We start from the raw sequence: 13,617 nt of genomic DNA, 5'->3' as shown, positions 1-13,617 counted from the left end.
AAATTTGAAAGTAGAAGAATGCCAAACGTGCGAGGAATAAAATAGAAGAAGAACTAGAGAAGGCAATTTCTGGAGAAATTGCGTATGAAGGCGAAGAAAGCTGAAACGAAACTGCGGAATACATTGGAATGAAGTTGAATGAAGTTGAATAAAGGAATGATACTGAATGAAGTTGAATAAAGTGGAATAAAGTTGAATGGTGCTGAATATAGTTGAATGATACTGAATACATTTGAATGATACTGAATAAAGTTGAATAAAGTGGAATGAACTCTATGAAAAATATTGGAATAAGCAGGAATCGAACCAGCGCTGCCCACTCACAACTTGGCGTGTGTACCACTACACCATCAGGGACTTAACTTAAAGAATGTAAAACCGAAATGTTTAATGTGCAAGTGGGACTGAATGGCGAATTGTTTTTTTTAATGTTGAATAATTTGAATTTTGGGGAAGTAGGAATTGTGGGCGATGTCAAATGTGAGTTAACAATGAAAGAAGGAAGTCAAGAAAAAACATGAAACAATGGCTGGGGATTGAACCCACAACCTCCTGGTTGGGAAACAACCACTCTACCACTGAGCCATGCAGCCTCCAGTATTGGAACATAGGTTTAATGAGCTGAAGGGTCTGCACGTGCCATTGGGAATGGTGCTTAATTAGGGCCACCTGGGGATGACTCTGGTGTGGTGACTTGTTGCATTTGAATTTGCCATTGGGAATGAATGGTGAATTTTGTAATCCATCCATCCATTATCTGTACCGCTTCTCCTCACAAGGGTCGCGGGGCGTGCTGGAGCCTATCCCAGCTGTCTTTGGGCAGTAGGCGGGGGACACCCTGAATAGGTTGCCAGCCAATCGCAGGGCACACAGAGACAAACATCCGCACTCACAATCACACCTAGGGGCAATTTAGAGTATCCAATCAACTTACCATGCATGTTTTTGGAATGTGGGAGGAAACCGGAGTGCCCGGAGAAAACCCACGCAGGCACGGGGAGAACATGCAAACTCCACACAGGGAGGCCGGAGCCGGGATCGAACCCACGACCTCTGAACTGTGAGGCGGACGTGCTAACCAGTCGACCACCGTGCCGCCAATGAATTTTGTAATGTTTTTTTTAATTTAATGTTGACTAATTAGAATTTTCAGGAGGAAGGGATTGTGGGTGATGTCGAATGTGAGTTAATGAAAGAAGGAAGTCAGGAAAAAAATTGAAATAGGGAGGGAGCGGACAGGTTCGATCCCATGACCTCCTGCTTGGGAAACGACCACTCTACCACTGAGCCATGCAGCCTCTGATATTGGAGTATGAGTTTAATCAGCTGAAGGTTGTGAATGTGCCATTGGGAATTGATTTTTTTTCTAATGCATTTAAAGGTTGAATAATTTGAATTTTGGGGAAGTAGGAATTGTGTGTGATGTGTAATGTAAGTTGAATGACGTTGAATGACCTCTATGAAAATGTGTGGAATGAGCGGGAATCGACCAGCACAGCAGATGGGGAAGTGTTGAATGTCCCATTGGAAATGAATGGGTTTTTTTGGGGTGAAAAATAGTTAATTTTGGGTGAACCGTAAATGTTAGGGGCAAAAAAAAAAGGAAATTCCGATGGCATGAATTTTTCGAATAATTTGATATTCGAACGGGGTGAATCGGATGAAGTATGTGGAAGTAGTAGAACTTTGAATTTGCCATTGAAAATGAATGTTTTTTTTTGGGGGTGAAAAACAGGGAATTTTGGGGGAACCACAAAAGTTAGTGGGGGAAATAAACGGACCCCCGGAAGCCGTGAATTTTTGGAATCCATTAAAGTTGGAATGGCGAGAATCGGGTGAAAACTATGGAAGTAGAAGCACGCCAAAAAAGAAAATTGAATGGTGTAGAATAACATGTGTGAAGGCCTTCGCCTTCACACAATTACATTACACAACTCACCGGCCTTGTGCTGGGCCGGGTTTACATGGAGAATTGTTTATCATTCCGATTGAAATGAATCCAACTGATGATCTCTGGTCACCTGTTTTCATGTGATGTAATCTATTCCGGTCTGCCATTTACATGTTCCACTATGTTAATCAGAACAGCTGAGTTACAGCGATGTGATGCGTAGACCGATGTAAACATCACATGATTTATCAGGATGGAGGGTTTTTTTGTATGTAGAATAGTACTTGCGATTGTTCTAACACTTTTATTAAAGCAACAGCTTGATACAAACAAGTTAGAAATAGTTTGAAACGAGTTCTTCCGGCACAGATAACCTCTGGTGGGTGCCATTTCAATTATGTTAACGACGACCTCCCGACGCATTTACGTCAAGGCAGATCGTGTGCAGACCGGATGCAGCCTGGTTTGATCTTTCAAGATGTTCCTCGATCTGTTATAAGGGACATGTTGGGAATGCCGCACTCTCCGCTTCCCAAGCCCGGCACAGAGAGAAAACCAGCCCCTCCGTTGTGGCAGCCACTCTCATCATTTTATTTTTCAAATATTCTGAACAATTTTGACGTGTTACAGGTGTAACAAGTTCGCGTTCACTCAATGGTTTCCATAACGTTTTGCAGCTCTTCATTTTGCCACATAAATGCTGGCCCATTCGCAGTTGTTGTTGTTCAATGTTTTTGTTAGAGGCGCAAAATGCAAATTTTGCCTGGCAAACTGTGATGCGAAACTGTTGTTATTTACAAGATGAGTAAATCCTATGTAAATCTTCACTAATGAACCCGTCAAAAAATGGTATATGTGTGCTGCAACTAGTTTCCCCCAGGTGACAATAACCTGTGGCGTAGCTGCACCAAATCATAGTGTCAAGTGTCTCATTGACTCATTCACTGCCAATCATTTTCAGACACTGTTTTACCCTAACGTTTGAAAAAAATATAAATAAGTTCCTGGGATTGAATGGCTGGACTGTGAAAAGACAAGTAAATTTGTCAATGGCAGTGAATGAGTTAAAGCTCAGATGACTGATAAAAAGCGAGTAAAGCTGCTATAGTGGATCTGATTATTAGACGAATGTTTTGTTCCTGATATTTAAAGTTTAAATGTCTCTTTAAAGGGTAGTTATTCAAAGGAGCTCAGCTTTTTGTGGTCAGTGTTCTAAGTTACATAGTTTTAGTTTTATTTAGTATTTTTAAATGTATATTACTTATTTGTAAACAAAAATGTGTTTTATATTTATTTTTGTCAACAATGCCTGAGAATTAACTATTCAAATTAGGGAGACTAAATAAAATGTCTTTAATTTAATAATCAATTGTAATGCAACTCTTTTTTTCTACTTTTGGAGCATTATCAATATGTATGAGTCGGGGGTACTCACGGAATGACAAAAAGGTTTGGGGTACACTAGACAAAAAAAGGTTGGGAACCAGTGATATAGATCACATTTTATGACCAATTTATGCAGAAATCCAGTTATGGTAATTCCAAAGGGTTCTGTTTGTTTATCATCCAACTGTTTGCATTTAAACTGTTAAATATGAAATATGATTTTAGCAAGCATGTTGTTTGCACTTTGGTTTTGCTGCTGGTGTTATTTGATTGAACAATGTTAACAGTTGTGAAAAAGTTGACTGTACATACATAATAGATGTCACATCTACTCCAATTGTTGTCCCTACAGGTTACTGCAAAGGGCTTTGCCCCACTGCTCCAGTTTGCCTACACAGCCAAGCTTGTTTTAAGCCGAGAGAACATCCATGAGGTAATCCTGTGCGCTGACTTCCTGGGTGTTCACAATTTGGAGGATTCTTGTTTCCGGTTTCTTCAAGCCCAGCTACAGAATGACAGTAAACTGACCAGTAATGGCAAGAAGGAATACGATAATGACACGGCCACTAACACTGTCTTTTCGGAGACAATATACACAGACAATTCTACAGACAGCAGGCAGCACACCAGCAACATAGCAACCACAAAGCCACTTCCTACTGACCTTTCTCAATGCGCTGAATACAGGAAATATCCGTATCTGCACAACAGTGAAACTCACGATGGCGATGATGATGACGGGGATGAGGATGATGATGATGACATCGTCTTGGCCAACCATACCTCCACCAGCCCAGTGAGCTCACAGCTCACAGACTGCAGTGATGTTGCACAAACACTTATTAGCCCCTCCAGTATCAAAGAGGAACCCATCTTTGAGGATGAAGGAGATGATCGGCGGGGATGCAACCAAGATTTGTCTACGGAAGAGGTGCTAGAGATGGAATTAGAGGTAGAAGGGGTTTCTGTAGCAGTTGAGCATTCTCCAAGCGGGGGCTCACCGTCGTCCTGCCTGCGCTCCTACCTCCAAAGAGGAGGGCTGGATCTTAGCAGCATGCCAAGCACCACCATAGAGCAGCTGCTCTCCAACAGACTGTCCCTCAACCACTACAGGGAACTAGTCAAACACAGAAATAAGGACAAAAGGGAAGCAATGGTGAACCTCAAAACCGGCACTGCAGATGCACCAGCAGCACTGAGCAACATTGACGGGCCCATGCCTAAAGCCTCCTCATCCAAACACGAAGGGGAGCTGGACAGACGCAGTGTGATTTTCTCTTCAGCAGTAAGTGATCATCATCAAATGATGAGCCATTACAGGGATGAAAAGTTCTGTGAGAAGATCCCAGGCTTGATGCAGATTGACACAACCTCTTCTAGCAGCTCATGTCTGATTACAAACTGTCGTGCTCCTGTCAAGACATCAAACTATTCCCCTGTCCCCTCTGAGCCCCTAACTCAGACTCCCAGCTCCCATTCTTCATTCTCATATGCAGAGGATGGAGGAGGTGGCAGCCCACCTTCCAATCTTCAACAATTTGACTTCTCCCTATCCCCACACTCTGGCTGCATCTCTGGACTATCTCAGTGCCTAGCGGGCAGGGACGAGCCTAGGGACCTGCACAGTCGACAGGTCTTTTCTCAGGGTTGCACTAAGATCAAAACTGAGCAGGGATTTGGTGCCAGTGGGGGAAACTCCAGCGACGAGTCAGGGTCTTACTCAGAGGGAGACAGTGAAAGTGGCATCAGAGTATCTGGACCTGAGGTTTGTGTGTCTTACTCTCTTCTATTAAATACTGTAAAAACTGTTATGTTTTTCCTTGATTTTCTTTGCATTGAAACGTGTACTTTAATCCTCATAAATATTCAGATTCTGGGGATTTTTACCAATGATATGCACAATCATTGTATTTGGCCACTGTCAGGTGAGCTAAGATTTCAAAAGCAAGGCCACACAGTCTAAAATGTCGTTATAAACATTTTTGTGAGCAGGGGTTTCATCATGGTTTATGTATGGCACTTTTATTGGTCCAAGGTCTCATTTTTTAATAAAGAGTTGGCCTGGAAATAGTTTTATGATGCTTTTGGTGTTATGATAAATAAACCTGCCCTTCTTCGTAAATTAGTGTGAAGGGTAGATATAATCCTTGGTTCTCTACAGAGTTGTCCTGTCTCCTTAAAGCAAGCGGTAATGCCTGAGTTACGGCCAGAAAATTGAAATCCCAGGATGACTGGCTGACATTCAGACAGCTCAGAAATCACTTTACTTCCCTTGTTTAAAAAGCATCTCTGATTTTTATGTTGGTAAAAGTAAAACTACACATACCTCACCTAACCTAAATGATCCTATAAAGTTTGGGAAAGTAGTCAAATCCTCATTTGCGATGAAACCGCTGAGCATAGTGAAACATACACTTACTGTAGCTGACAAACCAGCCATTCTTAATTATTGTAAAGTGGAAGTCAAGTCAAAAAGTTTCTTAACAATAATACATTATGTTTTATTCACCCCCACTAGTCTAAACACGGCATTCTGATTAATATTGCCGCCTCATCTTCAGAAAACAGGTCAGCTGTTATTGGATGTTAACTGAGCCCTGAACAACTGTGATGTCATTTTTAGTCGACAGCGAATTGCAAAATGGCTGCCCCCCGAGATGGCCAAAAACGGGTGGATTTTGCTGTTTAACTCATATTCCACAAACATAATATCAATCCGAATGCGGCGTTGAGACTAGTGCGGCTGCATAGAACATATTATTGTAAAGACTTTCGCTTTAAACTGCATCAATAAAGTAGTTCCTCAGTAGAAATTCAAATTGGGTTTCTTTTTTTAGAATAAAACATATTTATCGGAATTGAGCTTCAGTACTCATCGCAGCATGTGACTTAACGGACCAATCACGAGAGAGAATGTGCGCTGCATTCAACGCGCAGCAATTTATGACGTGTTTGCGCCATACGTTGCAGGCATGTCGCATAGCACAACGCGTCGTGCAATGCGGCTGTTGTCGCCCACATGTACACGGGAGAATAAAGAGGCCTTAAGATAGAGCTCTTGTGCTGCCTCACAGTGTCACAAAGAGGGTATGAACGGCCATCATGAGGAGAGAAGTTTGCTCAATGGTCCCTCACGTATTAAAGCATTTCCAGGGGGGGACGTTTGTGAGTGTTATGCAAAGGTAATCAATGCTGCGTACTTGTCAGGGTTTGTTAGCGTTCAACTTTCTACAGATGTTCGCCTGTACTTAAAGAACATGTTGGTGAACATCTGGTGAACCTCTGGAGAAGGTTTGCAACCTTTGAACGAACCCTGACGTGAAGATTTGCCAACACTTGCAAACGTTCACACCTTATACGTTCTTTAGTCGCATAGCGTCAATTGCCTTTTTAATGAATTTATTGAGGCGGCACGGTGGTCGACTGGTTAGCACGTCCGCCTCACAGTTCAGAGGTCGTGGGTTCGAGCCCGGCTCCGGCCTCCCTGTGTGGAGTTTGCATGTTCTCCCCGTGCCTGCGTGGGTTTTCTCCGGGTACTCCGGTTTCCTCCCACATTCCAAAAACATGCATGGTAAGTTGATTGGATACTCTAAATTGCCCCTAGGTGTGATTGTGAGTGCGGATGTTTGTCTCTGTGTGCCCTGCGATTGGCTGGCAACCAATTCAGGGTGTCCCCCGCCTACTGCCCAAAGACAGCTGGGATAGGCTCCAGCACGCCCCGCGACCCTTGTGAGGATAAGCGGTACAGATAATGGATGGATGGATGGATGAATTTATTGATTCTTTTTGCTTCCTGGTGCCAATGCTGCTCCTACATTAGAGAACAGCTACTCTAAGTGGATGGCACAGACACCTGTCTGCATACGTTGAAGGATTTGAGCTTCCTCAAAAATATAGTTTTTTCATACATTTCTTGTACACAACTTCCATCTATTTCATTATAGTCAGTTGTTTGAAGTGGAAGTCAACCTAAACATATATTTTTCAAGAATATAATCTATGCAGGCCCACTATCCTCTAAACATGGCATTCTGAGTAATATTACGTTTGTGAAATATGATTTAAGCAGCAAAATCCACCCGTTTTTAGCCTTCTCAGGGGGCAGCCATTTTGTCACTTCTGTCGACTGAAAATGACACCACAGTTGCTCAGGCTCAGATAATGATGACTCATCATGGCTCAGACTCCACAAACAAATGAGCTGTGATTGAGCGTTACCTGACCCCTGAGCAACTGTGATGTAATTTTCAGTGACAAAATGGCCGCAAAATCCACCCATTTTTGGCCATCTCAGGGGGCAGCCATTTTGTCACTTCTGTCAACCAAAAATGACAGAAAAGAAATGACTGAGCCCTAATGCTCAGGGCTTAGATAACAAGCAACCATGGCTCAGCTTCAGAAAACAGGTGAGCTGTGATTGGTCGTTATCTGAGCCTTGAGCAACTGTGATGTCATTTTCAGTCGACAGACGTGACAAAATGGCCGCCCCCAAAGAGGGCTCAAAACGGGTGGATTAACTCTTATTCCACAAACGCAATAATAATCAGAATACCTTGTTTCAACTAGTGGGCCTGCATAAAACATATTCTTGAAAACGATATGTTTGAGTTGACTTCCCTTTCAAGTGTACTCCGAAGTACATGTGCTGCAGCACCATCTTTATGTCCTCCCATGTTCTGGTAATAGGCTGGGTGGTGGGTCTGGTCTTCCTACAGTCCACAACTACTGTCTTAGTTTTGTTGAGGACTAGATGATTTGAACTGCACAAATCCACCAGGTTGTCCAACAGCTCTCTGTACTCCAACTCCTGTCCATTTTCAATACACCCCACCAAGCACTTCTGCAGGTGGCATTATCCAGAGTTGTATTTTAAGTCTGAGGTGTACAAGGCAAACAGAAATGAAGACCAGAAAATCCTCTATGGTACCCCAACATCTACTGTATGACCACAACCACTGATAAGGTACACAAGAGCACAAACTGTGGCCTGTTCGATGAGTACTGTATTCCATGAGCTAGGAGATGCTATCCATCCAAAGCAGCTTCTCACTGAACAGAAAAAGGTAGGATGGTATTGAATTCCATGGAGAAGTCCAAGAACAGGACTCTCGCAGTACGTGCTACTATCTCGGAGTGATTGAGCACTATAGAGAAGAACGGTGACAGCATCATCCACACCAATATGGGGCTGGGGACACATAAACTGCACAGGGCCCAGAGCAGATTTCCCCAGTGTGCGTGCACACACTACGCGACAAACTCACTTCTGACGCAAGAGCATGCACACCAATTAGTCAATGCTTAAGACACTTAAGGAATAAATCACTTTGTGGCATTTTCTGCAGATTTAGTAGGTGTTTGCGTTATCATGGCTTCACCATGGTCATTTGAAGCAGGATTCCTACACTGCTCTGATGCAATTAAAATCAACACTTGTGTTTATTGATACCGTACATTTGTTATTTTGTAAATGTAGGCTGTAATGTAGTTACAGAGCTGTTGTTTGTAGCCATGTATTAAAGCACTGCTACTTTTGGTGTAAACTTATTGTGACCATAAGTAACAGTCAGTCACTCAGTGCTATATACTGTAGCTCAATGGCCACTGTCATCGATTTAAAATGCAGGTGATGCTGTACTTACAGGCTTGTTATCCGTCTGAGGAGAGGAGTTTGTGGTTGGAAGAAATATGAGGGAGTCTTCTCCTGATCCTATTCCTAGTGGCCAACTGAGTTGTTGTCCATGACGCTACAGTTCTTTCCCCTTTTGTTACATATTTATTTATTTATTTTGTCCCCTGGCCATCGGCCCAACAGGAGAAGCCCCTGACTGCATCTAATTGCTGCTAAGAAGCTGGGCATCTTTATCTTGTTTATGGGTCATTCCAGAATTGGAGGACATTTGGCAACCCTGTTAATGTAGTGCAACTCTGTCACTCAACTCACAGTATCAGTGGTGCAGGTAACAGGGTTGCAAATCTGGACAAATTTTAGCTTTCTCTCAGGAGTAGAAGCTAGCTGTTTATCTATCTGTTACTGCGGACTAAGAGGAGACATTCACTGATGTAAATAAGTAAAGAAAAAAATGTCAGAGGGTAGCGTGAGACATTCAGTCTATTTATGTTATAAAAATTTGAAAAATACAAGAGAGGACATACCTTTGGTCTACCCATTCTTTTGGAAAGCTGTTTGGTGATCTCAAATCCAGTGTATTATGTGATTCACTGCTTTCTTCTACCAGGGTTATGGTAACATGGCTGCGTGCATGTTTTGGGACACGTTCTATGAATAATAATCATTATTTGACATATTTTTATTTAAACAAATGTTCCCACAGTTGCAAGAGACAGCAATGAAACAAAAAATACCCCAAAAAAAGAAATGTAAATTTCATTTTAACTGTTTTATTTGAGGGCGTCGACTGGTTAGCACGCCCGCCTCACAGTTCAGAGGTCGTGGGTTCGATCCCGGCTCCGGCCTCCCTGTGTGGAGTTTGCATGTTCTCCCCGTGCCTGCGTGGGTTTTCTCCGGGAACTCTGGTTTCCTCCCACATTCCAAAAACATGCATGGTAAGTTGAATGGACTCTCTAAATTGCCCCTAGGTATGATTGTGAGTGCGGATGTTTGTCTCTGTGTGCCCTGCGATTGGCTGGCAACCAATTCGGGGTGTCCCCCGCCTACTGCCCGAAGACAGCTGGGATAGGCTCCAGCATGCCCCGCGACCCTTGTGAGGATAAGCGGTATAGATAATGGATGGATGGATGGATGTTTTATTTGAGATTGCTCCCTATTCCCTGCGAAGTGGGGTTTCACTGTCTGCTGTTAGCTTTCTCTTCTGAAGTTACTATCTTGCTAAATGTTAACATATCACCATTTGAGCTATTTTTGTTCACACCTGACCATAGGGCAAAAATATATATATTTTCAATTTGTCTTTGTGTGTTTTCTACCAAGGGTTTGATCTTGCTATGTTAGCTCACTAACTATAAACATTTTAGCAACAGTCGTAGAACAGTGGGCCATTGTAAGACTTTCAATTTTGTTGAGAGGCCAAAGTTTTGAATAGTTCGACAAGGCACGCCCAACTTGCAACACAGTAATTCATTCACAAAGGTGGTTTTCGGACTTCCAAACAAACAGCATGCCGATTTAAAATTTCCACAGCGAATTTTATAGTTCAAATAAGTCTTACTCTTCATCTCACTCGTGTGTGTGGGTGTGTGTGTGTGTGTGCGTGTGTGTGTTGCCAAGGCTGTCCCACTTCTTTACCCTGACCTAGTTGTCTCATATATTGAACAAGTACATGCACCAAAGTGGGGCTGCTAGGTACCGCAAGTCAAATGTGTGCCATCTGTGTCCTCTACTGTCTACCATGATTGGCTTGTTTGTGAGACCAACAACACTACTTAATTTTATGTGATCCAAGTCATCAATCAAAGCTGTCAATATAAATATATTCTGCAATTGCTGTACTTACAATTACGTCAAAAGATTGTAATCTGTAGTCTTTATCAAAATCTGTCTTGATGGCCCAATCTAATGTCTTGCTATCTATTCTTTCCTTTCCTGCAATATAAAAACATGCACTTGAGAACTTTTCAACCTAGGAAAAAAACAATCCGAATTTTTAAACACAATTTTGGTAATTTATCAGTTTCTGCGAGGATAAGTAATTTGGAAAATGGATGGATGGATGTTGTTATTAATATTCAGCAAAACCTGCTTTTTAGATCTGGCCCAGTTATAGTTTATAAATAGCAGTGTCACAAATGGAAAGAGGTCCACTCTACAGAGTAACATTTTGAGATTGGCTGAACGGGGGATTTATGACCATCGACTGCTCACTCTGTCATCCCAACCTTATTATGTGGCGGTTGAGACACATGCAGCTATATATAGAAATATACAATGTAAAGGATAGTATAAGCCTATCGCTATACAGTACTTGCACATTTTAGCCCTTTGACATTGTTGTGCTGTTCACTGTTTTACAAGGAAAAACATGGATTGCTCTGATAACAAAAAAATCTGATGTATTTAAACAGGGAAATAAAACAGTTGATGAAACCACAACTGCATCTTAGCGTAAATATAATCAAAACAATAACAAAGTGTGCAGAGAGAAAAACATATAAGATGCTCAAGGGACTTTATTAAATTATTGACTGGTCAATACTGAACGACCGCTAAGGTGGACATTGTTTTGCTGTCAGATCTGACAATCCCATAAAGGGATAGGGACGTAGCCATAACTTCCTAAGCGTGTGTGTGTGCTTCTGTGTGTGAGCGTGAGGGGGTGAGGGAGAGGGGGGTACATTTTCTGGGGTAAACCAAACTTTATGTCTAAATTATCATCCAGAATTTCTTGATTTTCTCCAAAGTAGCCCAAAAACAAAACAACGTATAAATAAATAAATGATTTAATTAATATATAACCACCATGTCCGATTCTGGTTGAGGTAAAACCGAATGGCAGAAAGGCATAAGTAGCTAGGTAATTAAAAGCACAATGGCGATGCTGAACACAAAAATTCAGTAAAGCGCTTTTACCAGCAAGCTTATTGCACACAAAATGGAAAGTAAATGAAACATTTTTGAACCATTCCATTATTAAGTCCAAATCCTCTGATTTCATCCTGAACACTTACTGTTTTGGTGAAAGGATACTCATTAAACTGTATGAAAATACAAAACAAAACAACGTTCATGGACTCTAACCCAGTCATTCACAAACCGTATACAGCAGAAAAAATACAGCCACATACCAATCAGTAGATCCACAGCATCATCTTGTGGATATTAGACAACATTGCCCTCTAGTTGGTCACTTGGCAATACATAGGATGGTAATCAGGACAGCTGGTGGGCAGGGCAGCAGGGCTTCATTTGCATCAAAGTTGACATTGTCAGATGCTTTTTGCACTTTACCAGATTCAATTATTTCAACAGTGATTAAGTCATGGATTACTGCTATTTTATAGTCCTAACATATAGTTGATAACATTCAATTATTTTTGCATTTAGGTAAAGCTACCCTTTCCCGTGGACCAGATCACCAACTTGCCACGCAATGACTTCCAGATTCTCATCAAGATGCACAAACTGACCTCAGAGCAGCTGGAGTTCATTCATGACATTCGTCGTCGCAGTAAAAACCGCATTGCTGCCCAGCGCTGTCGCAAGAGGAAGCTGGACTGCATCCAGAACCTGGAGAGCGAGATCCGCAAGTTGGTATGCTCAAACAACATTGACACGTTATTCATCATACAGAAAACACCTTCTTTACCCAAACAGAAATAACGGTACAGCAGATGTGATGTTCTGTTCCTCAAAGTAAAATTTTACACTCATACTTATTTTGGCGTTTCAACATGTAACTGTACTTTTTCTTGGTCCAAAAAGTAAAAGTGTTCTCCCAATCTGTAAAAGCAGTGCATTTGAGGGTACCACAGCAGTAGCAAGTCATTTTAAAATGGAACCAAATCTGTAAACCGCTATGTTGAGTTGCACTAATACTATGAAACTACCCATAAATCTCTCTAGTATGCATAATTTGATCTACACATTCAAAATGTGGTATGAACCTGGAATGGGGAAAAAACAACTTAAGGAGGAACATATTTTTTTTGTACTGTAAATTCATATATGCTAACGGCCTAGGTATGTTATATATTTTATTGTTAGGTGTTGCCATTAAGGGCTCGTGGAAAATAGGACATATTGTGTTACTTTAAGTGCTGAGAAGGTCCAAGTTCATAAACGCAACACTCGGTGCGTGGTGTGAGTGACCGTGAGGCAGCACATGTTCTCTTGCTGTTCGATGTCAACCGTGGGCATACAAAAACTGCTTTGGTTTTTAATACACGTGAGTTTGCTGACTAATGCCTTCATAATCCATAGTAAATGCTACAATATGTTAGTGTACCACACCAGGACATGCATGCCATCAGATGCACACAGTAGCCTTTGTTGCTAACTCCAGCTAGCTTCCAGACACTATTGTCCCAATATCAGAAATTAAATCGGCCGTCAGCCACAACGTACCGGTACTTCCTTTTTAGATGCTTGTTTATCACCACCGTGCTGCTATGAAAGGGAGCTTTACATCGTATTAAGTCATTTTGTGAAATGAGCCCGTACTTTCGGACTCTGTTGCTAACGCTAACGCGGCTTAGCTTTGACACTGATTCCCCACACAGTTCTTCTGTTTTACATCATGGATGATCCGGATTACCACTACTGCGCATGAGAGTTGCAGACAGGCAGACAGTCAGTGGGAGACGAGGCATTTTCGAGAGAAAAAGACAGCACCAAATTAAACATATAAACAACGCGCCGACTA

At 41.9% G+C, this 13,617-nt stretch overlaps 2 protein-coding genes across 10 annotated transcripts in view; one reads left to right on the top strand and one right to left on the bottom strand.

Moving 5' to 3' along the window:
• The window catches only part of gja10a (gap junction protein alpha 10 a), a 150,212-nt gene that overhangs the window by 76,579 nt on the left and 60,016 nt on the right, over positions 1–13,617 (bottom strand). For 6 of the 7 annotated variants that reach the window (XM_086049777.1, XM_086049775.1, XM_086049776.1 and 3 more), the window contains exon 4: positions 12,383–12,482. The gene's annotated coding sequence lies outside the window, so the exon portion shown is untranslated. Of the gene's footprint in view, positions 1–12,382; positions 12,483–13,319; positions 13,526–13,617 lie in introns of those variants that run through there. The other variant, XR_015089339.1, reaches the window with a different exon arrangement.
• LOC147137969 (transcription regulator protein BACH2-like) overlaps positions 1–13,617 on the top strand; it is a 52,614-nt gene that overhangs the window by 25,044 nt on the left and 13,953 nt on the right. For all 3 annotated transcript variants that reach the window (XM_086049754.1, XM_086049753.1, XM_086049755.1), the window contains exons 3-4: positions 3,630–5,042; positions 12,300–12,506. In XM_086049754.1, the coding sequence (XP_085905880.1) occupies positions 3,630–5,042; positions 12,300–12,506 (1,620 nt within the window). The remainder of the gene's footprint in view (positions 1–3,629; positions 5,043–12,299; positions 12,507–13,617) is intronic.

The sequence above is a fragment of the Filicampus tigris genome, chromosome 13, assembly GCF_054856515.1.
Source record: "Filicampus tigris isolate MCC_2025a chromosome 13, RoL_Ftig_1.0, whole genome shotgun sequence".
Taxonomy (NCBI): Eukaryota; Metazoa; Chordata; class Actinopteri; order Syngnathiformes; family Syngnathidae; genus Filicampus; species Filicampus tigris.
This window is presented reverse-complemented; position numbering and strand designations above follow the sequence as displayed.